Here is a 26,712-nt window from a genome sequence, read left to right on the forward strand (position 1 = left end):
CCAGTATCTTATTCAAATCAATGCATGGGTCATAGAGTAATTTGGACCCTAGCAACCAAATTGCTGAAATTGCAAACTGGAGAGTTGCTTAATAAATAGCTAAGTAACTCAAAAACCATCTGCCTCAGCCTAAGAAAAAGCTGCGTGTCCTGGAACAGGACAATCACCAAAACTTGTCCTGGCAGCGCTAGAAACAGCTGATTGGGCAGAAAGGGCCTGTCTAAAAAAAAATTTTTATGTATAGAGGGCCCTGACAACCAATGGTTTTTAAAAAAACTTTTATGGGGGGGAGCTCTTGCTCCAATTTTTTTTTTTTTTAACTTGTTGGGAGGCCCTGACCACTATTTTATTTTGGGCGGTGCCCAGGGGGCCCCTAAAATTTTGTTGTACGGGGCCCCGTATTTTCTAATGGTGGCCATGAGTACAGTTATGGGATCTGTTATCCTGGAAACCCATTATCCAGAAAACTCCGAATTACAGATAGGCCGTCTCCCAGAAACTCCATTTTATCCGAATAATCCACATTTTTTAAATAGATCCAAACGAAGATATAACTAATCTTTATTTTAACCGCCGCATGTTCTTTAGCGCAGGCGACTTTTCATTATAGCGTATGGGAAGACACGCCGAGGCAGTTCGGGGGGGATTGTCGCCCAGAAGAAGAGTCTATTAGTCGCCAGCAGGTCCGGATTGAGAATTAAAATAGGCCCTGGCATTTCAGGTACACAGAGGCCCAATCAGCCCACATAGAGGCTCAAACAGCCCCCACCAGCCCACTAAATACTGATTTTCTATAGGACCTTATAGCAGCCCCTCTGGCATTTGCCAGAACCCACAGATTGCCAGTCCGGGCCTGGTCGCCAGGCGACAAAATCTCCCTGAATCCCCTCGTGTGAACTAACCCTAAAAGTTAGCTTACGGGTGAACCCGCCACTCCGATAGGTACTCCTGCATTGCTGTGCTGTGAAACTTTGCAAAATAAACCAAACAAACAGGAATGCAAGTAAAAACATGCGCTGATCCTTTGAGTTACAGTAGATGCAAAGTTTCATCTATGTTTGGGAGTTTTGTTGGACTAAGTTGATCAGATCAACAGATAAGTTAGGGGCACTCCTTTATACTTTTAGCCAGACTGCACTGCTTGGAGACTGCATGCATGAGTCGGGGGAGAAAATAGGTCAAAACCAACCCCCTTCTCTTTTGTGTTTTGCATTAGTCTACTACCCTGTGGGTACAGAGAAGAGATCAATGAACATGTGCTGTGCTGGGCAGTGAAACATACAGAACCACGTAGCTGACGCTTTAAATAAACTTCTCATGGTTACAGAACGTCAAGGCCATATTGCACGAGCAACTTGTAGCAAGCTGAGATTCCATAGATTCTTATGGTGAAAGTCTGTACTACAAGGAAAGACACTTTTTTTAAGTTTATTAAATGTGAAAGTATTTTTTTTTTTTTTTTACAAATGAAGTCTGTGTGCCACTCCAGTTATTCCTGTTTCTCTTCCCCTGCCCTGGGCATAGAGAATGTGCAGTCCTCATTGCAGAACTGTGCAGCTTCTTTAATTGTAGATTTGCCCTTCTACAAACTGAATCTAGTGGGGTTTTCCCCTTAGTGTATTGAGCCACAAGCTCTGCCATCTTGTACATGTCACTCCTGAAAATGTAGTAGCAAAGAATGCTGGCAAACTCTAAATTTTGTCTGTCAGATACAGGGGCTCGGTAACTGCAAAGGGCATGGCAATACTTTTTCAAATTTGGGTTCTTGAAAATTTGAAAATGTAACAATTCAGAGTTTTTGTTGTAAGGCCACATGAATGTCTCCAACATTTAAAATCACACGTGAGCCACCAAGTCTAAAATACAGGTACGGGTATGGGATCTGTTATCCATAAACCTGTCATTCGGAAAGCTCTAAATTACGGAAAGTCCGCTTTCTATCCTATTGACATTCCAGTATCTTATTCAAATCAGTGTGTGGTTGCTATGGTAATGTGAAACCTAGCAACCAGATTGCTAAAATGGAGTGGAGAGCTGCTGAATAAAAAGCTAAATAACTCAATAACCATAAATAATAATAAAGGAAAACCATTAGAAATTTTCTCCAAATATCACTCTCACATTACACTAAAATTAAATTAAAGAAGAACAACCTCCCTTTAATATTTATATTGCAATAAATATCTTATTAGTCTTCTCTGCCTTATTTACATCCGGTCCCAGTTGTCTACCTCCTAACTACTGAGTTAAACACACTTTTTATTCGTGTAGGTTTCTTGAGTTGTCCATCCAGCTCCAATTTGTTTAGCATTTCTGTGGTTCATTCTGCCAATTTAGGTACCCAAAACAACACATTTAGATGCAAATATAAGTGTTATTACCTCCGCCTTTAGAGTTGCCTCTGTTGACAAAAGCGCATGATTCTTGATTCATTCAATCCCTTTTATATTGCAGTTGGGAGTTACTGCATAACTGTAAATTGACACTTAGACCTTCCTCACTCGTATGAACGGTAAATGTTGCTCCAGGTAGTATGTCCCACAGATTCAGAGCTGTGGAGTTGGATTCTGAAGTCATTTTGGGTACCTGGAGTCAGGGTCAGCAAATGTGTACCGACTCCTTAAAATTGTAATGAAAAAAAAAATGCAATATGTTACAATGTCCTATTTCACAGATAAGTCATAATGAATATTTCTATGCTGTAAGAATAAAGCCCAGGTTATTCAGCCGATTACTACATTTTCCTTGAAAGATTTAGCAAAATCTTTGGAAAATACATTTGCACGTTCAGAATTGACCAAAATCTTATCCCCCCACCCATAAAATATAAAAATATAATGCTTTAAAAGGTGTTTTGATTAAAACAGAGGATTATATTTAGCCAGACACTCTGTCTTTGTCTGTGCTCATGGATTATGTGCATGATGTTTATCTATGTTCTAAAATGTCAGGTATGACCTTGTCGGAACCTTTGGGTCTTTTCTAATGTTGAGTACCCCACGTGTTTAGTACAGGTATGTCATCTGTTATCCAGAATGCTTGCGACCTGGGGATTTCCTGATAATGGATCTTTCCATTTCCACCATTTTTAAAAATGGTTTAATTTGGATAAAGTGGAGTCTATGAGAGACGGCCTTCCTGTAAGTTGGGGCTTTCTGGATAACTGGTTTCCGGATCACCAATCCTAAACCTGTATTTGGATTGACCTGATCTTTCTGCATGCATGTTAAGTCTTCTGGTTATCCGTTTTGCTGTGCTTGTAGCCCTGCCATGTTATGTGACAGATACCTAAATTGTTAAGTACACATGGCAACATGTTCTGTTGATTGTAATAAGCATATAATGGGAAATATAATTTAGCCAGCAAGGGTGGGCCTGCATAGAATAGTTACTATGGTTGCAATGTTACAAGCAGCCCTAAGATGTTCATGATTTTAAAGACTAAAAGTGGTCAGGCCAGAAATTCAAAAAAATCTCAACCAATGATATTTACCTATACATTTTTTCCTTAATAAAGTAAATAATATTTATCAATGTGCGGGTGTTAATGTTGTACTTAACAGTAATGGCAAAGTACATAAAACGTTAACCCCTGAACTGATAAGCATCAGTGTAGCCATGACAAGTGCTGTTCCTCATTAGCACTTAAGAAGATTATAGATCATAAAGCCGAAGTATGCTCTTCATTACCCCGAGTGGTAATTGATTTAATTTTGGATGTGAACGGGGGGGGGGGGGTATGTACATTTCTCATTTATACACATTGATATTTAGTTTAAAAATGAGCCCACCCCCATATCACACAAAATCCTATGTCTCTGTTGAGTATGTGACCCAGTTTTGGTTTGCTGTAGCCCTCACAGATGTTTACCCTCTTAAAGGAGAAGGAAAGGTTAAACAAAAGTAAGCTTTATCAGAAAGGTCTATATAAATACACTAGTAAACCCTCAAAGTAATGCTGCTCTGAGTCCTCTGTCAAATGAAACACCACATTTCTTACTTTCCATTGTGTACACATGAGCTTCTGTATCACACGTCTTCTGTCAGCTTAAACCTCCAGGGCAGGCATGAGCATGCTCCGTTTGCCCCTCTCTCCCTCCCTTTTCCTTCCTCCCTGCTGTAATCTGAGCCCAGAGCTATAAGTGAACAGTGAGATACTGAGACAGGAAGTGATTTCACAGCAAGCTAATATGGCAGCTGCTATCCTAAACAAACAAATAGACCTTCTAGAGCTGTTAACTCAGGTATGATAAAGCATTCTACAGAATAAATATAGCATTCTAGCTTGCACTGTTATGGTTTATCTATTGGCAGCAATCTGCCTCAGTAGCTTTCCTTCTTCCTTAAATTCAGCCCTCAAAAGTGTCTAAATCTGACATGTCTGCTCTAATGTATAGGGATTTACAGGTTACATTAGCAGGTTTCAGTGCAATGTATTTGGCTGCAGGGAGTAAAGGAACTGATGCTGTCAGCCCTAGATTCTTTAAAATAAAAGTATCAATAGGATGAGTCCAGCAGTATGGATCGTCATTTATTTTGCCTTCGATTTTAGATGTGATTGCTTACTTTATGCCCGTGCCTCAAATTGGTTGCCTTAAATCAGGGGTGTCCAAAAGGTAGATCGGGATCTACCAGTAGACCTTTAGCTCCTGATCAGTAGATCTGAAGACATTGCCAAAAAACAGCTTGACTATGTTACCCTCCTGTTTCATTCTTTTCATTCAGATATTTATTACATTAAGGTTACATAAGAAATAGTTGTTTGATAAATATAGCAATATACATTTTCTCAAAAATCAATATTTAAGTAATTTCCATGAAACAGAATGCTAACTTTTATGGATGCAGATCATAATGGGACATCATCACTAAAAGTAGACCTCACATTAGTAAAGTATTGCCACTCCTGCCTTAAATGTTACTGTGAAAAGTTGTTGCTGCAAAATGCTCATTTACACTGAAATCGAGCATCCTACTGAGACGATGAATGAAAATGAGTGTGATTTGCATGTATTTAAAAGTAACGTCTATGCTTAGCCACTTTAGCTGAAATATTTTGTGTAGGAGAGGAGAGGTGTCTACTGTTTATAACCATTTGTGTAGTATTCACCCATAAGCTCTTGTGAGAAGGGCCCTCTTATAGTATCTTGAATTCTGGTTTATGAAATTATTGTTAGGCATGTTTGTTATAAATGAATTAGCACTACGTGATTTGCTGGCCCTGTATAAATTAAAAATGATGATTATGACCTATAGGAATTGAACAACGTGCCTCTCCTAAAAACAAAAAATTGTCACTTGCTTATGTGCTCACATGCTTATGAATTACATGATCAGTACTGGGTTGTAATTTCAGATGATCCATGGGGCTAGGGTTGCCACCTGTCTGGTTTTCACCCGGACAGCCCGGTTTTTGGAAGGAGTGTCTGTGTGAAAACTGCCTGTCCGGATTCCAAATTAGGAAATCCAGACGGGACATTAAAGTTAATGACATGGCAATCAACCAATCACTGATCGCCATGTCATCAGCCCAGCCCATGACATCACCAGCCAGCCTCCAACCTCATCTGCCCCACTCCCTGCCTGGATTTACCCAATTGAAACAGTGGAAACCCTACATAAGGCAAATATGACAATGGAAAGTCTTACATGTAAAAACCTGATAATTTGCCCACTTTAGCCCACCACCCAGGCCAGAGGGACCTAAACAAATGGGATTTTGTTTTGTTTTTTTAAGATCTGGACATATCTACTCTTCTGCTTCTTATGATTATAAATTCTAGAAAAAAAAGCATGATGGCCTAAGTGATGCTTGTACTGGCACATTTCTTTTTGTTGCGCAGCATAAATCCCCAAGTACTTTAAAGAGGCTAAATTCTCAACAATTAAACTTGTTTTTTAAGGTGCCTTGGTACAACTTTTCAATAATCATTTAGATAATTTCCCAGAATTTAAATGATCATTAATGGCTTCTATACATTCTTCTTCCTTTTTAACAAACATTTAATGTGTGTATAATTGTAGGGCTTGATCACATTGGAGTTTAATCTGTATCCAGGACAGTTCATACAGGTATGAAGTAGGGATGCACCGAATCCAGGATTCTGCCCGGCCGAACTGAATCCGAATCCTAATTTGCATATTCATTATTATTCAGTTGTTGTTTTTTTTTAATTATTTGCCTTTTTCTTCTGACTTTCTTCTTCTTTCAAGCTTTTAAATGTGGGTCACTGACCCCATATAAAAGAAAATGCCCCATAAGGCTGAGGATGTATTGTTATTGCCAGTTTTATTGCTCATCTTTCTATTCAGGCCCTCTCCTATTCATATTCCAGTCCTTTATTCAAATCAGTATATGATTGCTTGGGTAATTTGGACCCTAGCAACCAGATTGCTGAAATTGCAAACTGGAAAGTTGCTGAATAAAAAGCTAAATAACTCAAAAACCAAAAAGTTTTTGTGGTTTATTAGAGCAGAAGTCCATCCTAAATAATAACAGGAGATGAGTTTGAGCATGAACATGAGCAGTGTGTGCAGGAGTAAATGTATAATCTATGCTCAGAGAACATATAAAGCTAAATGAGTGAGCAGACACCAAAACAAGAGGCCAAACGAGGAATAATAGCACTATAGGACTTCAGACCAGTCACCCTTCCCCCACCCTAAGGGGAAATGCCAAACGGGTAATTTCCTCCTTTACCAGTAGAGCATTACTTTGCATTTCTCATGCACTTTGTATAATAAGAATATATTATATATATATTTATATTTCAAGGTCAAAGGACATTCTTTGTTCTTTATAAGGTCCTTTTTAAAAGGTTTTTTTTTTAGTAAATATTATTAATGATACCACTGGCTAATTGGTCTAATGAATACTATTCTGATCCAGTACAGTCTGTTCACCATAATATCTAAACTCTTGCAGTCTAGATCAAAATGCTCTGTGAAAAGGAGTGAAAGTGATGTATACTGTAGCAGTAAGATAACTTTGCCAATGCTGCCACCATGTGAGCACAACACTAAAATGGAATTGTTTTTTTTTCTCTCCTTGTTCTTGATTTGTAGATACTTTAAAGGAATGTTTGTTTTATATAATTTGCTACATGGGCATGATTTGAATTAAAATATCATAGTGAAGAAAATCTCTGGGTAGGATTAATTTGGTAACATTGAGACGTGACCAAGGGTCTGAATAATAATTTTTTTTTTTTTTTTTAAACTGATTTTTGGTTCAGTCTCTTGTTAAAGAAAACACTACAGTACCGTACTTTAAAGTATAAAAAATAATTATGCCAGTATCCCTCTACAGAAACAAAATGAGAGCTTTACTTGTAGCACATTTCTATTTACAAACAGGTTTTTGGTTCAAAACCAGGGGTTATTGATGTCTAAGCCTTTTTTGTATGATCTTTAGATCGGTTTTGTTCCTTGACATCAAAATATCTTTCTTTTGCAGACACCAAAGATGCTGACTCGAAAGATAAAACTTTGGGATATCAACGCCCATATAACATGTCGCTTGTGCAATGGATATCTTATCGATGCTACTACTGTAACAGAGTGCTTACATACCTGTAAGTATGTTCTCTAGAAATTGTAATCATCTTACAATGTACAGCTCTCTTTATAGGGTACACAGCTAATTTACCAGAAATACCTGTCTCCCAAAGGAACCATGTCCATAAGGGTTTTGCTTATCTACACGTTTGTTTAAAATGGATTGTGCCAAAACATAATGTTCTGTGAGCTGTATCTACCTGTTATCCAGAATTTGGCAAGCTCTGTTATGAATTCACAAAACACCATGTTATCCATGTACTCAAATCTCAGATGCTTAACAGAGAAGTGTACAGAAGTTTGTTTTTCCAGAATTAAGACAGGATTCCAACAAATGAAGCAGTAGTCCTTTATTGGAATATCTCTCTATGCCTCCTATATTTGTGGATTTTGGGCAGAGACACATAGGCAGATTCAGGGAGATTAGTCGTCCGGTGACAAATCTCCTCTTCTTCCGGGCAACAAATCTCCCCGAACTGCCTTTCCGCCAGCTAGAGTGGCACTTGGAGCGCTACGTTTTCTGATGTACCCCGAAGTTTCTTAGTGAGGCAACTTCTGTCGACTGCCATCCCACCGTCGATTTTCATTCTAGCCAGCGAGAATTCAAATCAGGGAGATTAGTCGCCCCAAAGAAGAGAAGATTTTTCGTCAGGCGACTAATCTGCCCATATGTCTCTGCCCTTAGTGGTCAGACTGTGTAGAAAGGTATTTTGAAAGAAAATATAGATAACGAGTATTGCAAAATATTGCACTTGCATATTGCGTGTTACACCCAGGTGTGATTTTGTCTAATAACTAGGATCAATTGCTATACTTTACTATTGCTTTATTAACTTCAGGCTATGGGCACACAGGCTGAAGGCTCAGCTGCTCTCAGCCTGCAAAAAAAAAGCAAAAAACACAGAAACCACACACACAAAAACACACAAAGACACAGCGAAGGTAAGGCCAAAAAGGCTGTGTGTGTACACAAGCTAATCCGATTCAGATCAATGGAGCAGGGGCAGGGAGCAGATCCACTTGTCTCCGTCTGAAAAAAAACACAGGCTGAGAACACCTGAGCCTTCAGCCTACGTACCCATAGCCTTAGAGGGCATTTCCTAGGAGGGGCCTTTCAGTTTACCTAGAAAAAATATATCGTTTTTTTTTTTTAAACTAAGTTTAGAGATCTGCATGAATTTAAAATTTTTAAATCAAATTTTTCATTATACAGTATAGAGGAATATATGAAAATATATTTAATTTATGACCCTGTGTTTGCCAATGCCAACATATAGTTTCATAGAGATTCCTATCTTATATAGCTCAATGACCCACTGCAATTCACAAACACATTTTCAAAGCATTACACAAATGAGAAAAATGCTTTCCATTGCAAACCCATTAATGCCCTAAGAGTAAGCTGACCCTGAAAACCCATCTTTTTGGAAAGTACTCACTTTTTTTATGAACGCTTTAATGCCAAATATACACAAGATTACAAAATGTGGCAAATAGAGACCCTAAAAGACAATATTGCAAATGAAAAATGTATACAGGCTACAACAAGGGGCCGATTCACTAACTTCGAGTGAAGGATTCAAAGGTAAAAAACTTCGAATTTCGAAGTTTTTTTTGGGCTACTTCGAACATCGAATGGGCTACTTCGACCTTCGACTACGACTTCGAATCGAAGGATTCGAACTAAAAATCGTTCGACTATTCGACCATTCGATAGTCGAAGTACTGTCTCTTTAAAAAATACTTCGTCCCCCTAGTTCGCCATCTAAAAGCTTCCGAAGTCAATGTTAGCCTATGGGGAAGGTCCCCATAGGCTTGGCTAACTTTTTTTGATCAAAGGATATTCCTTCGAATCGTTCGATCGAAGGAATAATCGATCGAACTATCTGCGCTAAATCCTTCGACTTCGATATTCAAAGTCGAAGGATTTCAATTCCTAGTTGAATATCGAGGGTTAAATAACCCTCGATATTCGACCCTTTAGTCATCCAGAACAATGCAGAATGCAAATCTAGGGACTTGAACTGTTGTCCAGCGAACCTAGAGCAACTGCACCCCATGGGCCACTTGTTTCCATGCCCCCCATACCCCTCTGTGCTTTTTGCAGGGAGGGAAGAAGCCACTTTAAAAAGTAGCCTGCTCTTCTGTCCTGGAACTGCTTCAGATTTTATATCCTATGGCACCTTGGCCTCCTTATCTACAGAATGTATATTCTACAGTAATTAGCACTTAAGAGGTAAAGGGATTGCCTATGATTAAGTTCTGGGTACATGTGGGTTTTTTTTGTTGTATTTTAATATGATATATTAAATAATTTTTATTAATAGCATGATTATAGAGATATTTTTAAATCTGATGCTTTATCTCATTTTGGTCACTAGAGGTCTTAATCATGTTTTAATATATTATATATTTAACACTAAGGGACTGTAGCCAATACTTTTTGTACTTTTTGTATGATTATAACTTAAGCTGTACCAGCCTGCTTGATTTTGAGGTGCCATGTGTTATCAAACAACACTGGAAACAGCATATATATATCAGTGGAAAGCAGACCACACCATAGATTGTACAGTCTAAAGCAGGTGTTAAAAGACAAATTTCCTAAATACTTACCTTTGACACTATGGTGAACTAAAGGGTGACAACAGAACTTGCCAGTAGAATATTTCACAGCTCTCTAACTTCACTCTACGGTAAGTATGCTGGTATTTGTCTCTTTAAATCTTTTATTATATTCATATACGTGCATATATATATATATATAGTTATATAAACACACACAAACACTTGGTGACATTTTTTCTTTCTTCTATAAATGGGAATTATAGCTGGGGAAAATGAAAAGAAGGATGTAATTCACACCTGTAATTAAACAGATTTAGGTTGGTTCATATCCTATCCCCTTACTAATGAACAATTATTTTTTTTTCATATTAAGCAGAATAACGGAAAGATGCTGTTTGTTATATTGCAAACAAAGTTGAATATTTAATACTGTGCAATAAGCCAATTAGGGAGTATTCCAAAAAGGGAATATGATGCACTAAAGCCAGCTGAGACTTGTTTTTTTTAGCTATTGTCATTACGTCTTTTTATGCCTTTATATTTTGTTGTGAAAATAACTATACAAAACTAGATTGCAACTTTATTAACTTGTTTATGATTGACTGTTTAATGCAGGGTTATTTGCAGTTTTTAGATACCTGTGGTCTTTATTTTTATTTCAGATTTAATTTGATTATCTTTCCTCTGTCTTCCATTCTGCTAAATGCCTTTGGTTAATGATGCATATTGCACAGCTTAAAGGGGTGGTTCACTTTTAGTATGTCATAGAATGGCCAATTCTAAGCAATTTTTCAATTGGTCTTCATTGTTTATTTGCTTTAGTTTTTGAATTGTTTGCCTTCTTCTTCCGACTCTCTCCAGCTTTCAAATGGGGGTCACTGACCCCCATCTAAAAAACAAATGCTCTGTAAGGCTACAACTGTGTTGTTATTGCAACTTTTTATTACTCCTCTTTCTATTCAGGCATCTCCTATTCATATTCCAGGAGAGCTGCTGAATAAAAAGCTAATGAACTCAAAAACTACAAGTAATAAAAAATTTAAAACCAATTGCAAATTGTCTCAAAATTTAGAAGTAGGCAGAAAATTGGACGTGAATGTTGGTTTAAAAATGCTGTTGGGGCAAGGGCTGCATCACCTCGTTGATGTGGTCCTAGCTCCACTGGTCTGGATTCCCATCATTGGGATACTCAGACCAAACAATTGGATGAGCCAAGTAGTGTCGGCAACTTTGCCTAAAGAGCTTACGGTATATACTGTTACATACAATGACAATATCCCTGTTCTACCCCCTCTTAGCACCCTTTGCCCTACAGTAGTTTTGTAGAGATTGCTACAGCAACATTTCCTCAGTTGTGAGTTTATAAAACCACTGTAAGACCATTCACATGAAGATCTGTTTATTTGGCCAGGACACAATAAACGAGATCTTTGCCACATGTATCCTCCAAGTGGTGAACCAAATTGTCACCAAAAATGTTCTGACTCAAGACTTAAGCGTCTCTTTGAAGGAGGATATGGCAGAAGCAATTCTATTAGTTAATATTGGATTGTATTTAACAGCTATTCTACAGCTTCAGAGCAACAGTATATTATATTTTAATTACTTTGATGTACTTTCGGTTTTTGCTGTTACTGTTCCTTTAAAAACAGAGGCGTCGGAGGATTTATGTAGCGACTCCACAGCCCTGCTTAATGGCCATCTACATTTCATTTGGGGTATAAGATATTACTAAAATAAAATTGTTCCATAAACCCCTATAGACTTTTCTTATCGTATAAGTCTATGATTATAACCCTACATGTTCTGTGCTTTCCTGTATATATAGCTAAAGCTTTTTTGCGATACCACCAAACTGACTGATTGATGGCAGTGTCTGACTGCAAATGGCCTATAAATGCACAACAGGCGGCCCTGAATTGTACATGGAAAATACATAGATGGTAGCCAAAAAAGCAATTTTAATTAGACCAATTTGTTAATGAGATTTTTAGCTTTAAATATTAATACAGGAAAAAGACTGAATGTCCTGGGATTGTTTTTAATAAGTCACAGGCTTTAATGGCTGCACTGGCATTGTCTTTTATTTTTAAAAAAATACAATTAAACATGTTTGTTAAAAGGTCTAAATGTGTTTCTTTTCAGTTTGCAGAAGTTGTTTGGTGAAATATCTGGAAGAAAATAATACCTGCCCCACATGTAGAATTGTCATTCATCAGAGCCATCCACTACAGTATATAGGGTAAGTACCAAGGAGGATTTCTTGTTCTTGGCATTGGTATATTCTTGTCTTGCAACATGTTTGTTCACACTGTAGATTGAATAATAAGCTATGAGAGAGCACCGTGTTGGTGCATTTTTCTCTTTAAGGTACGCCTGAAGAGACATTAGTAGATAATCTAAATTCTATAAATGACACCTAGAGGTTAATGAAACATGGCATATTTGATTTATGTGTCTTTGCATATTCTGCCCAGAATGTTTACCAGGTCTGGTTTACTAGTAGAATCAAGCAATATGCCTGTGAATGGGTACATTTTATTGTGCTTCATTTGGTCAGAAGTTAAGGCCATTCAAGGCAGTATATGATATCAAAAGCTTAAAACCAAGCTACTGAACAGAAAATTTCAATGAAATATAAGTGACTTGTCTTACATGGACAACATGGAAACACTGTTTCAGTGATGTCACATAAGTAGGATTTTTTTGAAAAAGTTAAATTGAGTACTCATAATAATGGCAATTAATTATAATTGAGTTCAGTGTAATATAAAATAAGAAAGGAAACCTCCTCCTTCTGTACTGGGGTCTGCATCACCAGCTGCAGACTGGACCTCATCAGTTCCACCAGAGAACCTGACATACAGGGCCCATACTTGCAAAGATTTGACAGAGACAAAGGTCTGCAGGTTATAAAAGCTTCTGGTGGAAACAAGAAAGGGCTGAAGAGAATTATTCCACTCTGGGGCCCAATAGGACGTGGGACCGCTGGGAGACCCTCTGGTACCCTGACGGGCCAGTTCAACTCTAGGGATGTGACCAGTGAGCTAAATAGGTAGCTGGAGCCTTGAGCTACCATCGGAAACCCTGCATTATCTACCCATCTCTAGATCTTTAACTAAAGTTGTACTGCAGCTCTCAGGATCCTCAGAGATGTGGGAAGGGAATGAAAGCAGAAGAGAAAATGAACACCTCTCCTTCATATCAGTTGCCTTACAGAGGCTCACCCGCAGTGTTTCATAAGGGAGAGTGGATGATCAGGGTAGAGAGGAAGGATCCCCCATGCTATTCAACTGCACCTTTATTTGTGGTGTCCATTCATGTTGTTGTGCCTTGTCTCCTGCCAAAATTCTTGCTGAGTCTGGCGGTACATGTGCAGCGGCTTATCAGGGGCTGCAGCGCAAATAGTCAGGCTGAATGGACCAGCCCTTGGCCGACCAGGACTGTGACCCATGTGAATATTACCTGGTTCACTGGTGGGCCAGTCTAAATCCTTTGCATCTCTTTAGAAATAGAAAACACAGAATAGCATATGAACAGTGAACATCTACCGGTATATGCCAAACATCAGGAGTCCAGGTTCAAGAAAAGGCACCAGAAATGGTCCATTTTTATTTAGAGCAAAGTGATGTTTTGTAGCACTTCCCACCTGTCACCGTTTCCTATAATGCTATAGTAGGGGTATCACACTGCCTACAGCCGATGTAATTGTGTGAGATGAACCATTGCACATTAACACTTTCTGTGAATGAATTGATGACCTCCAGGTCTGCTTTACTACTCTTACCTTATAACTCACCACTGATTGTTTATTAGGAATTTCAGTGCAATGTTTTTGTTTATTATTCTAATTGTCTGAAAAATAAATTGGAACCAGGGATCTGTTGTCACATTATTATATATACATATGCTATATGTGCCATAACAAGGATGTTGTTTGGTAGATGATTATTATGTTTTGCTTCAGGAGGTTGTCATTTTGGCATCTGGCCACTGCAGTGAAAATTCATTTTATTTACATTAACACAATGGCCTAATAGAAGAAAGTTTTTCCAAGTGGGCACTATTCTCTTCCTGTTTTTAAGTTGATTTTCTTCTTGTAATGTCCAGTAGATAGTAGTATGTCTTTACTATTAGGGCATTTATTTCTTAGTCTGTTCATTAAAGACTTCAATACTATAGCTGTGAAGTCATTCTTATATGTATATTTCTTATCTTTGCAGTCATGACCGAACAATGCAAGATATCGTATATAAACTTGTGCCTGGTCTCCAAGAAGGTATTTAACATTTTTCTTGCAAAAGAGCAGCACAAGCCACATGATCATCACGATTCGAACTAACGATTCGAACTAAAAATCGTTCGACCATGAAATAGTCGAAGTACTGTCTGTTTAAGAAAAAACTTCGACCCCCTAGTTCGCCACCTAAAAACTACCAAACTCAATGTTAGGATAGTCCTTCGATCGCTAGATTAAAATCCTTCGAATCGTTCGATCGAACGATTATTCGTTTTTTGCGCAAAATCCTTCGACTTCAATATTCGAAGTCGAAGGATTTTCATTCCTCAGTCGAACATTGAGGGTTAATTAACCCTCGATATTCGACCCTTGATGCATCTGCCCCTAAGTATTGTATAATCCATGGAATATGGAATATTATCCTAAAGCAATGGTTTTCAAAGCATGGATGAGGACCCCATCCCAATGGATAGTTAGAATGAGATTTGGGGTGAATGCTTACAAACTGTTTCATATTTCAATGTTTCTGTTATGAGCAGAACAAATGCTGCACCTCAAACAGGGGGGCATTCTAACCCCAAAATGTTTGAAGACCTTGGGCTTGGCGATCTCTAACATGTAGCAATCTCTAATTTGTATTTTGTTCTATACCATCCAAATTGATTGATTTTTTAAAAATTTCTATAGAGGGTTATGCCAGAAATATCACACTAGTGGCCCACCAGCTGTTCCGCACTATAACACCCTGTGGTTTAAGCAAATCTCTCTTATTCTGTTTTGCTCTCAGAGATGCATGCTGTAGATTGTTGCTTTCTGCACCTGTGGAGTTCAAATTAAATGAGCTGTAAAACAGTGGAAGGTCTCCGGGGGTTTAAATGAATTGATGTGGGGAATTTGGAGAAAGATACATATAATGCGTCCTTGACCCTAACTTTGGAGCAGGCATCAGGATATCACATGTTCATTCTCAATTTAAAAAAATTTAAATACATTTTAACATCTCTTTTGTGCTTTACCTCAACTATACCCAACACACACTTTGGTTATACAATAATAGTCTTGTGAAATATATAACATTTTGACAATAACAATTGTGACAATATCAAATGCAGATAATTCCATAACAAGACAGTTTCCATTTAAACTTATTTTTTAAGACATACCTTCTTCAGGTATCCCTGTATTATGTTTAAAATACTCCTGGGCAAATTTGCACCTGGGCTGTAACCCATAGTGACCAATCAGTGATTAGCTTTTTCAGCCAGCCGTAGGTTGCCATGGGTTACTGCCTAGGTTCAAATTTCCCCAGTGTTTATTAATGAGCCCCACTGTGTTGCATGTACACAAGCCATGTAAAAAAAGATATTTTAATGTGTTGTCCTTTTAAGTTATTTTGCATTGTGGAGAGTTAGCAATGATTATAACAATAATGATCTTACCTTTTAACAGTGGAAATGCGTAAACAGAGGGAATTTTATCACAAACTTGGTATGGAAGTACCAGGAGACATCAAAGCAGAAATCTGTACTGCAAAGCAACACGTAGAAGTCCACAGAAATGGTTAGTTTCTTAAACTTAATTCAGACATGGCTTTTATTGAAGAAACAATACAATTTACAATGTAGTAAGTACTGTTTTAGAAAAAAAGATTCTAGAACTTTAGAAAAAAAGATTCTAGAATTTTAGAAAGAAAAGATGTTCTAGAATATAATCTTACTAACAGTATAAGTACTGGAGTTCTGTTTGTAGAGGGATATGTTACATTGAAGCATTTTAAATTAGAGATATCAGAATCCTGGTGATTGTCTGCAATGCAAAGCAGAGTCATGGCCCCAAGCAATGTTCGCTCTTATCATTTTGTGCGCACATGTTTTAACTTGTGTGCGCCTCAACGTGTGTGTGTGAGGATGAGCTCACAACTTAGAATGAAAATTGGCCCCAAGTATGTTGCCCCCAGAGAAACACTGGAGCTTTTCAGGGCCCAGTCATGTGGCAGGGACTTGTGATGCTTATCCTTACAGCCATGGGAAGAAATTCAATCTTAATGTTGTTTTGAAGGCTGATCGTTTTTTTCTGTGCTGCTAGGTGAAACAAAAGCAGAGGAACACACAAATAAAGAAACCACAGAAGAAAAGCAGGAAGAAGACCATGACTATCACAGAAGTGATGAACAGGTAAACTTACATGAGTTTGGTGCAATGCACAACAGTCTCATGCACAAGAGAAAATGAAGTACCGTAGTTAGGCTTTCATTGCTTATCGCTGTGACTGAGGGGGTTCTGTGGTCAATGTGCATCCCAAACTATGAATCATATGAATTAGTAACTCATAATCATATAAATTACAATATTAAATGTAAAGCAATTAATACAATAACTACAATTTTCAGTGAGACCTTTTTCAATGTGGACTTCATTAGTGGACTCTATTGGACTTTTCTATACAAGCATGGAATCTGTTGTCCGGAAACCCTCCTAATTACGGAAAGGCCATCTTCCATAGACTCCATTTTAATCAAATAATTTGGATTTTTAAAAACGATTTCCTTTTTCTCCGTAATAATAAAACAGTACCTTGTACTTGATGCCAACTAATTGGGTTTAACTAATGTTTAAATAATTTATTAGTAGACTTAAGGTATGGATATCCAAATTACAGAAAGATCCCTTATCTGAAAAACCCAAGGTCCTAGTATTCTAGATAACCAGTCCCATACCTGTAATAATATGGCTATGTATACTTAGTTGTGATGTCATGTTACTGAACTACATCTCTTAGCCTTCTCCTCTAAACTGAACCACACCATAGGATTATAAAACGCAATCTTTATTACAATTTCATTAGCCATGCAAATAAAATATTAAAAACCATAAACACTATATCAATGTCACTAATACATTAAGTATAATTACTTTTCCTATAGTATCCTATAGAAGGTATAATGGTATATAACGGAACTACTAGTTTATTCAGACAGAAATAGTCTTCTAGCGAAACCCTTCAGTATAGTCAACACTGCTGCTCAATCAGGAAAAATCTACATACCATAGAAAGTAGATAGACAATTAATGATATTATATTATATTTTAATTACTTACATTTTTTGTGTTACTGTTCCTTTAAAAGGTAGTAGTTTTAAACTGATAAATGGCACTTAAAGGACAAGTAACACCAAAAGAAGAAAGTGTTTCATAGGTATGCAGAAACACTACAAGAGTTTATATAAATAAGCTTCTGTTTAGGGCAGGGGCACACGGGCAGGTTCGGGGAGATTGAGTCGCCTGTCGACTAATCACCTCTTCTGTGGGGCGACAATCTCTCCGAACTGCCTTCCGCCTGCTAAAATGAAAAATCGCCAATACACTCGTGGCGTTTCAATTTCCAAAGTCACCCGAAGTTTCCTTGTGAGGCAACTTCGGAAATCGAAGCGACACAAGTGCCATTGCGCTGGCGTTTTCTCATTATAGCAGGGGGAAGGCAGTTCGGGGAGATTGTCGCCCCACAGAAGAGGTGATTAGTCGACAGGCGACTAAATCTCCACGAATCTGCCCGTGTGCCCCTGCCCTTAGCCATGGGGCAGCCATTCAAATGGAATAGGACTTGTTTACACAGCAGATAAGACAAACTGTGTACAATACAATGGGATTAGTTATTACAATGGAAAGTAAATGGGGTCAAATGCCTTTCACTGCTCTTTACAGAACTAAACAATGGAAAAATGTTGTATATAAAATAGTACGTTTGATGCCAAGTAGTAGTTTATTTGTAGATGCTCAATCAACAGAATTAAACTTTACATGGTAAATGGGTAAACGTGTAGGTGTGAACTAAATATATTTTCTTTTTGAAATGTATCTGTTTTGAATATGCTAAAAATATCTTTTATAAGTGGAGCCATATCATGAAAGGTAAAAGGCACAAAAATCCTTGTAAGGGTAGTGAGATTTGTGGCCTGCGAATTTTAAAAAGTGAGTTTCAGCGACAAGGCAATCATCTTTTTGCAAGCAAAGATTTCAGGCAGCTTCAGCTTCTGAGCGATTTGCATCCCACAGTGCACCATGGTGCTTTCTCTGCCCACACGGACTGGACGTTCTTAAACAAGATCAATGAGCCTATCTGTGTCAAAGAAATGCTTTAAGAAAGGCATTTTGTGCAGCGTATTGTCGCACAAATATTGTGCCTATCTTCGTATGCAAATGATGAATGAGTGTGTAGTCGCTGGAACAAAGAATGTGAAATTGCCACCCTAGAAATTACTTACATAGTACTCTCTTATGTACTTACAACATGCCACGCACACAAGAATTTGCATACTATCTCGGCTACCATTCTCCTTGTGTGTTTTGGTAGTGCAGATTTTCACTATTTTGAATAACCATGCTGTTTCTGATAAATCCCTCTAAAAAGGGTCTCTGTGCATTTTGGGAGAGGAAGGCAGAGCTACTAGAAAGCAGATATGCACATCCCTTACTGGCTCCCAGTTTAAAAACAGAATTGGGAAATCCTTTTAAAGAGGTTGTTCACCTTTGAGTTAACTTTGATGTAGCAAGAGCTATTCTGAAATTTGGTTTTCATTTTTTAATTATTGGTATTTTTTTAGTTATTTAGCTTTTTATTCAGCAGCTCTCCAGTTTGCAATTTTAGCAATTTGGTTCCTAGGGTCCAAATTCCACTAGCAGCCATGCATTGATGTGAATGAGACTGGAATATGAATAAGAGAGGGACTGGATAGAGGAGTAATAAAAAGTAGCAATAACAATAAATTTGTAGCCTTACAGAGCAATTATTTTTAGGTGGAGTCAGTGACCCCCATTTGAAAGCAAGGAAAATAATCCTATAAAAATAAATATTGAAGACCAAATTAAATGTTGCATAGAAATGGCCATTTTATAACATTAAAATTAACTTCAGAACTGCAAAGATTTACCGTATAGATTATCCTTAATGTCTTTAGTGGTATCAAAAATGAGGAAAACAGGATGAAATCCATGGCAGCTGTGTATCTACATTTATCTTTTTGTATGAAAGCTAAGATATAATAGCAAATGTCTTTGTAAATTAGCCCGATGTTCACCCCTTTTATTCATCCTTGGACCAAAAGCCATTGTTGTGTGTGCTTTCAGTAATGACAGAGTAAGCCTAATAATGGCTATGAAGCTGGAAGGCCAGGGTGTGTATATAATGATCTGGAGGGAGATACAATGCAGGTTGACATTTTGTGACCTATGTATTTGTTCATTCTCTTATTTAACAATGTTTCTCTATATATATTGTTTGAGCTCTGAGGAAAGTAAAGTTAAATTTTATTGGAAACATTGATTTGACACAAGACACAGGCTTGAATCAGTATTTTCTATAAATATGCCACAAAGTAGTTCCTCTCGACAGATGAAAATTGTTTTACAGTGATAAATAAACTCTGGTTCATTTAATGTGGAAATGTTTGTAAAACCGGTGGTAAAATATATAACTGATCTTAAGAATTTGCAAGTGTCTTTAATGTGCTTATGCCGGACAGGTCTGGGTTTTAATATCGAGCCTCAGCATTAAACTTGGTCTGACAAATAATCAAGTTTTTTCTTTTTCTCTCCTCGCATTAAGGTGAGCATATGTTTAGAATGCAACAGCAGCAAATTGCGTGGACTGAAGCGAAAATGGATACGTTGTTCAGCACAAGCAACAGTCCTACATCTAAAGAAGTTCATAGCCAAAAAACTTAATTTAACATCATTTAACGAGGTATGGTTCTGACTTAGACCAAGTAACAGTCTAGTAGTCCTAAAAGTAGTCTACGTTTGCATCAAACTCCTCAGTTGCAGTGAGGCAATATTTTCATCGTATTAGATAACCTAACAATAGATGCCTCAAGGCTAATAAATATTAAGTACCCCACAGTGTTTATAATTGCTTACCTGATATCCTGGGTCAGTGCAACTGTTACATGAAAACTGCAGGTATCTCCTTATAATAATCACAAACAAACGATGAAATGCTAATTTACAGTCTCTTTAGTATTAAGTTTAGGGGCAGGGGTACACTAAGTGAATGTAGCCCCATGGACACAGTATAAACATCTTTTTAATACTAAAGAGACTGTAAATTAGCCTTGCCTTGTTTGTTTGTGATTATTGCAAGGGGATACCTTTGCTACACTTTCAAATTTCTGTGTCGATGTGCATTCAGAGTAGTGCTACACAAATCGACGTGGGGCTACACAAAAGATCATATCCGCTTTTCTCTACCTGCATACAAAACACAGGAGGAAGAAAGACGATGATCCACTCAGTGTTCCCCTTGTTATGTGGGTGTCTGAAAAGTCAGTAGTGATGAGCTTTGATTGTGTTTCTGATATGTATCTTCTAGATTTCCCTTACATGGCCATTATACCTCAATGAAAAGAGCTAGTGCAAAACATACTTTTTGTGTCTCTGCTAACAAAACAATCACAAAAAAGGGTGACGGGAGGGGTTGCATAATAGGGATCTAATTATTTACCTCACCAGGTAAATAAACATAGTTACATAGTTAAATCGGGTTGAAAAAAGACAAAGTCCATCAAGTTCAACCTCTCCAAATGAAAACCCAGCATCTATACACACACCCCTCCCTACTTTCACACAAATTCTATATACCCATATCTATACTAATTATAGAGTTTAATATCACAATAGCCTTTGATATTAGGTCTGTCCAAGAAATCATCCAAGTCATTCTTAAAGGCATTAACTGAATCAGCCATCACAACATCACCTGGCAGTGCATTCCACAACTTCACTGTCCTGACCATGAAGAACCCCCTACGTTGCTTCAAATGAAAGTTCTTTTCTTCTAGTCTAAAGGGGTGGCCTCTGGTGCGGTGATCCATTTTATGGGTAAAAAGGTCCCCTGATATTTGTCTATAATGTCCTCTAATATACTTGTAAAGTGTAATCATGTTCCCAAGCCCCTTTTTTCCAGAGAAAACAACCCCAACCATGACAGTCTACCCTCATAATTTAATTCTTCCATCCCTCTAACCAATTTAGTTGCAATTAGTCTCTACACTCTCTCCAGCTCATTTATATCCCTCTTAAGGACTGGAGTCCAAAACTGCACTGCATACTCCAGATGAGGCCTTACCAGGGACCTATAAAGAGGCATAATTATGTTTTCATCCCTTGAGTTAATGCCCTTTTTTTATGCAAGACAGAACTAATTTTGCTTTAGTAGCCACAGAATGACACTGCCCAGAATTAGACAACTTGTTATCTACAAAGACCCCTAGGTCCTTCTCATTTAAGGAAACTCCGAACACACTGCCATTTAGTGTATAACTTGCGTTTATATTATTTTTGCCAAAGTGCATAACCTTGCATTTATCAACATTGAACCTCATTTTCCAGTTTGCTGCCCAGTTTCCAGTTTAGACAAATCACTCTGCAAAGTGGCAGCATCCTGCATGGAACCTATAGTTCTGCACAATTTAGTATCATCTGCAAAAATAGAAACAGTACTTTCAATGCCCACCTCCAGGTCATTAATAAACAAGTTGAAAAGCAAGGGACCTAGTACAGAGCCCTGTGGTACTCCACTAACAACACATGATTCGCTTTCTTTTCCCAGTTTGCCCTAATTAGCCAGAACCATAGATTTTTGGTAATTATAACAATAGCCAAAAATAATGTTTAGAACAAGCCCTATTCATTGAACTCATGTTGAGTGAGGGGGTATACATCCCATTTAAGAATACATTGAACAATTAATTGCTTCCTTCAGCTATAACTGCCTGACCTAAAATTGATTAGTCAAAAGGTAATGGCTGATTAACACATGCAATATAAAAAGGTTGTGCAATATAATCATGTACTAAGTGCTTTTTTTTTTTTTTTTAGTTGGATATATTATGCAATGAAGAAATACTTGGCAAGGATCACACACTCAAGTTCGTTGTAGTCACGAGGTGGAGATTTAAGGTAATTTTTTTAGGATTGTTACTTCTACATAGATCTATAGTTCTATATATATTGTTTTTGATTGCAAATGGCTTCCTTTTTACAAGCACAGAAGCTTTGTACCGGACGATGCTTGCCAGATTAGCTCTGCTCCAAAATATTTAAGTTTCAGAAGCTGTGAAGTTATTTATGCAAAGGGCGTGGAGTTCAACAGTATATATAGGATTAGAAGGCAATACAAGGGTTTCCTCATACTTTTCCAAATTTATTAAAAGGACCATATACACTTAAACTACTTTTGAGCAAAATATATAGAACTTTTACTGAAAATACATTCTGCCTATTCTTTTATTTAAAAGAATGCATATGTCTTGGCTATTTCCATTAGGTAGCATTATTTTGCTTTTAGGGCAAAGACACACGGGCAGATTCAGAAAAAGCCTCGTGAGGCAACTTTGGAAAATGAAGCACTCAAGTGCCATCCCGCCGGCTATTTTCATTCTAGCCGGCGGGAAGGCAGTTTGGGAAGATCAGTCGCCCAGAAGAAGAGGAGATTTATCGCCGGGCACTAATTTATTATTGACGTATCGCATATTTAATTGCAGATATTATGTATTAGTGAGGTATATGTATTTTTAGGAACATGGTAAAAAATCAAAAGTTCTTTTAAGCTGGCAACACACAGGTCAATCATTTTCTTCACCTTATCAGAACTTTGTAAGTGGAACCCACATATGGGCCAATTATCAGTTTAGTAAATCAACCTAAGTTTGCTAAAGCTGTTTAGAATGACCTTCCTTCATGGTCCATACAGTGTCAGTGGTCAGTTCTAGTCTGTACAATCTGAGCTTTCTGTGAATATGGATTTGTACAAAATGCGACAGGTGGTCTGGTTAGGATGAGTGTCACTATGTTTCATTGTACCATGTCTCATAAAAAGGTAAATAACTTTGAAATGTGGCCTGTATCCCCAAATCTGTATAAGGCATTCTTAATTTACTCGCTTGTCTTGGTCTTCCCAAAACTGTCTCTACTAAAACAATGACATAATAGTTCCCTCTGAAGCTGGGGTGTTTAATGTAGACTCTATGGGTGTTACTGTGCAGTGGAGCACATGCGGAATGTATGTACGTCAGGAACAATAGACTGCAATTAACAGTGGTGTGTACATGCTGGGTATCTGTGTATTGAACATGTTTTATCAGCTATTTCAAGAATTTGCTTTAACCATCATGATCTTGGAACAAATTTCTGCAATAAATGTGGCACCAATGCGCAACAGGCATGTGCTTCTTATATGTATAATGATAACACACGTCTTGTTAATATATATACCATTTATTTGATTACAGAAAGCACCGCTTCTCCTGCATTACAGACCAAAAATGGACTTGCTGTAAAAGAACTTGATTGTCCTGTAAGGACTGATGTTTTGCAGAGACTATCATGGGCACGGGCTGAGTGCACCACATCACGTACGACATGGGACCTGAACCAGCGGATTCAAGGCCAGAAGATTGTAGCGCATTCAGAGAAGAACCTCTGCTTCTAGACATTTCTCTTACACAACATGGATTCTAGAGTTCAGGACAGGAAAATATTTATACTTTTGTACAAAAAAAAGAAAGAAAATAAGAGCTAATTTTTTCACAAGACACTACCAGCATGGCGTTTACAGATACAAAAACACTTTTCATAAATTTGTCTTTGCTGCAATTTAGTTCCAACTTGGGTTTCAAATATATTGAGTGTAAAATATATATATATATATTTGAAAGATTGAAAGTCATAGGTTGACACCAAATTACGTTGAGATTCTTTTTTTTTTTTTTTCATTAAAAAAAATCTACCAAGGACCTATCATCTAAATATTCAGTTTATGGGTTTTAGCCAATTAATATTTTTGAGCCAATCTGTTAAAGATATAACAGTCCGTTATATTTGTTTTAGCAATACATAGGGGAGGATGAGGTGAAGAGAAGGAATATAACTTACCCAAACATTCAAACATGGAAGAAAATATGACTTTTTACATTTTTTTCAAAGTCAGTTCAGCGCCCCGTGGTTGTATTTATGTTGTCACTGTGCACTTTTGAACTTAACCTGCAAAATTAGAATTACTGTGTGTGTTTATTAAGGCAGACCAGATGAGGACCAGTTACTGTATAATATTTTACAAAAGTAAGATTACTTTCATGTCAGCACAAGTCATTTAATGATTTTTGTTTTAATGCTCTGACATTAATTTCCCCCTGATATACTCTTTATTAATGAACCCAATTCCTTGTGCAAGAGTTTGAGACATTAATTGTTCTTGGTGCTAAGGTTATCTTACAAAAAATTGGACTCTGGCAGGTTGTATTTACAAAGATAGATTCGCTTCTGTATTACAGTTAATGTCTGAGCCAAATTATTATTCACTGTGGGTCCAGAAATGAATTGTGGTGTTCTGAAACCGGTTGGGTGCAAGGCAAAGAAAGGAACATGATTCAAATGAATACTTGCAGGCCTCAGACAATTTTTCACAACTATCTTTAGGATTACTTGAACTTGCTATGGTGCTACATTGACCTTTTTGTTGCTTGTAGGAGGACCTGACCTACTATCTATATCCGGGCTAAGCGGCTTCAAACAGGTTTCACTGTATATCCCTGCTTATCTGCGCAGCCATAGATGAGCATTCCTATTAGAAGCTGGGATTCACAAATAACAGCTGGTTCTCTTTAACTTCATTGGAGAACTGTATTTTTCTGCCTTTTTTTTCTTTTTTTACAGTGTATTAACACAACAACCTCAGCAGTAAAACAAAACTCCGAATTCCATGTCTGAATTTCCTTTATCTTCACTATCTAAGATGGTGTTTTGCACTGCACCAACTTTCTGCAGATTCAGTATATGAAGGAGATACAATTGGATGTAAAGAAGCCTCTGTGAGGCATAGAGTAAAAAAAAAATCATCCATCAATTCAGAGGAATTGTTACAATGGGGAAATGGGTACGAATGCACTTTTGGTCAGAGTTTATTTGATATTCTGGTGCTGTTCGAACCCCCTATTTTGTCTGAGATGTATATTGGAGGTGATGATTTCTGTTTGCAGTTGTGAGGTTTGTAGAACTGCATTCACTGTCAAGTCTCTACAGAAAATGATATTTTGTGTCTTTGTTGTAACCCGCAGCAGGGAGACCAGTTAGCCAGGTATGCAGTTTCAGTTAATATAGTTCTTATGGAAAATAGAAACTTCTGACAGAATATATGATAAATTTAATAGGATCGGGGGGGTTTAAAATAACTTTATGAAATTATTTATTCTATTTTAAGCTGTCTATATTATTTTACCATTAAAATAAAAAGTTGACGTGGCCAGCTTTATTTACAGGCATATAAAATAAAATTGTAAGATGTTCAGCAAGCTTCTTTCTCTTTCTCTCATTTTTATCTTCATGTTTTTAATATTTAGAAAGCATTTGGAACTGGTCAAAATACCTCTGTGCTATGTGATAAAATACTGTTTGTAGCAATGGCTAATAACTGCTCATTTTTTTTCTGCTAGTACTGGTATGGGTCCCTTTATCCAGCAGCCCATTATCCAAAAAGATCCAAATTACGGGATCTATATGTCTCGGAGTCCATTTTAGGCAAAGAATTCTAATTTATACAAATGATTTCCTTTTTCTCTGTATTAATAAAACAAAGCTGCATGACTACATATTGGTGGCAGAAAAATCCTATTGGGTTTATTTAACATTCAATCATTTTTTTAGCGGTCTTAAGATATGGTGATCCAAGTTATGGCAAGATCCCTTATACAGAATACCCCAGGTCTCAAGAATTCCGGATAATAGATCCTGTACCTGTACAGGTAATTGGAATTCTGTTTAAGACAACAGGCCTGTCTTGAATCAAATCCAAATTCTAGTTGGTCTGCCTGATGACCCTTAAGCTCAGCTTCTCAACACAAGGAGCATGTGCAGTGCTACTGGCATACAAAGGATGGCCTAACTAGATCAGAAGATGGGGAGCTGCAATGGACAACTTTAAAACCATGAATCATTAATGTTACAGGGCTGCTAAACATCTGGGCTGGTCCAATAATATGAAAGCTCAAAATATAAAATACAGTATTTGTTATATTCCTATTTAAGCTTCAGTTAAAGCTTCCCTACTTTAACAATTGGGCACTGCCAGAAGATTACTGTGTCCCTATATTGCTGAGAAAAATCTAGTTCTATACATGCAGTTGGGTGCCCATGAACTGGCCCACAACCATCATCATCATCTTCCAAAGCTCCAATCACAGGGAGCACAAGTGATCTTGTCCAAGATGGCAGCTTCCCAAATGGTTTGCAGCTTTGCATTTTCAGCAATGAAAGGGGACAGAAAGCTTTGACCGTTCTCATTGAAGTTTGTGAGGGGGG

General features: G+C 37.5%; 1 protein-coding gene across 2 annotated transcripts in view; it reads left to right on the forward strand.

Moving 5' to 3' along the window:
* LOC108695294 (polycomb group RING finger protein 3) overlaps positions 1-25,534 on the forward strand; it is a 35,669-nt gene extending 10,135 nt beyond the window's left edge. The window contains exons 1-9 of one of the 2 annotated variants that reach the window (XM_018223711.2): positions 6,051-6,072; positions 7,457-7,574; positions 12,271-12,367; positions 14,349-14,404; positions 15,815-15,925; positions 16,451-16,539; positions 19,967-20,104; positions 22,237-22,317; positions 23,649-25,534. In XM_018223711.2, coding sequence (XP_018079200.2) covers positions 7,466-7,574; positions 12,271-12,367; positions 14,349-14,404; positions 15,815-15,925; positions 16,451-16,539; positions 19,967-20,104; positions 22,237-22,317; positions 23,649-23,696 — 729 coding nt within the window. In that variant the 5' untranslated portion in view covers positions 6,051-6,072; positions 7,457-7,465 and the 3' untranslated portion in view covers positions 23,697-25,534. Of the gene's footprint in view, positions 1-6,050; positions 6,073-7,456; positions 7,575-12,270; positions 12,368-14,348; positions 14,405-15,814; positions 15,926-16,450; positions 16,540-19,966; positions 20,105-22,236; positions 22,318-23,648 lie in introns of those variants that run through there. The other variant, XM_041562780.1, reaches the window with a different exon arrangement.
* Positions 25,535-26,712: the final 1,178 nt, after the last annotated feature.

This window comes from Xenopus laevis, chromosome 1L (assembly GCF_017654675.1).
Source record: "Xenopus laevis strain J_2021 chromosome 1L, Xenopus_laevis_v10.1, whole genome shotgun sequence".
Taxonomy (NCBI): domain Eukaryota; kingdom Metazoa; phylum Chordata; class Amphibia; order Anura; family Pipidae; genus Xenopus; species Xenopus laevis.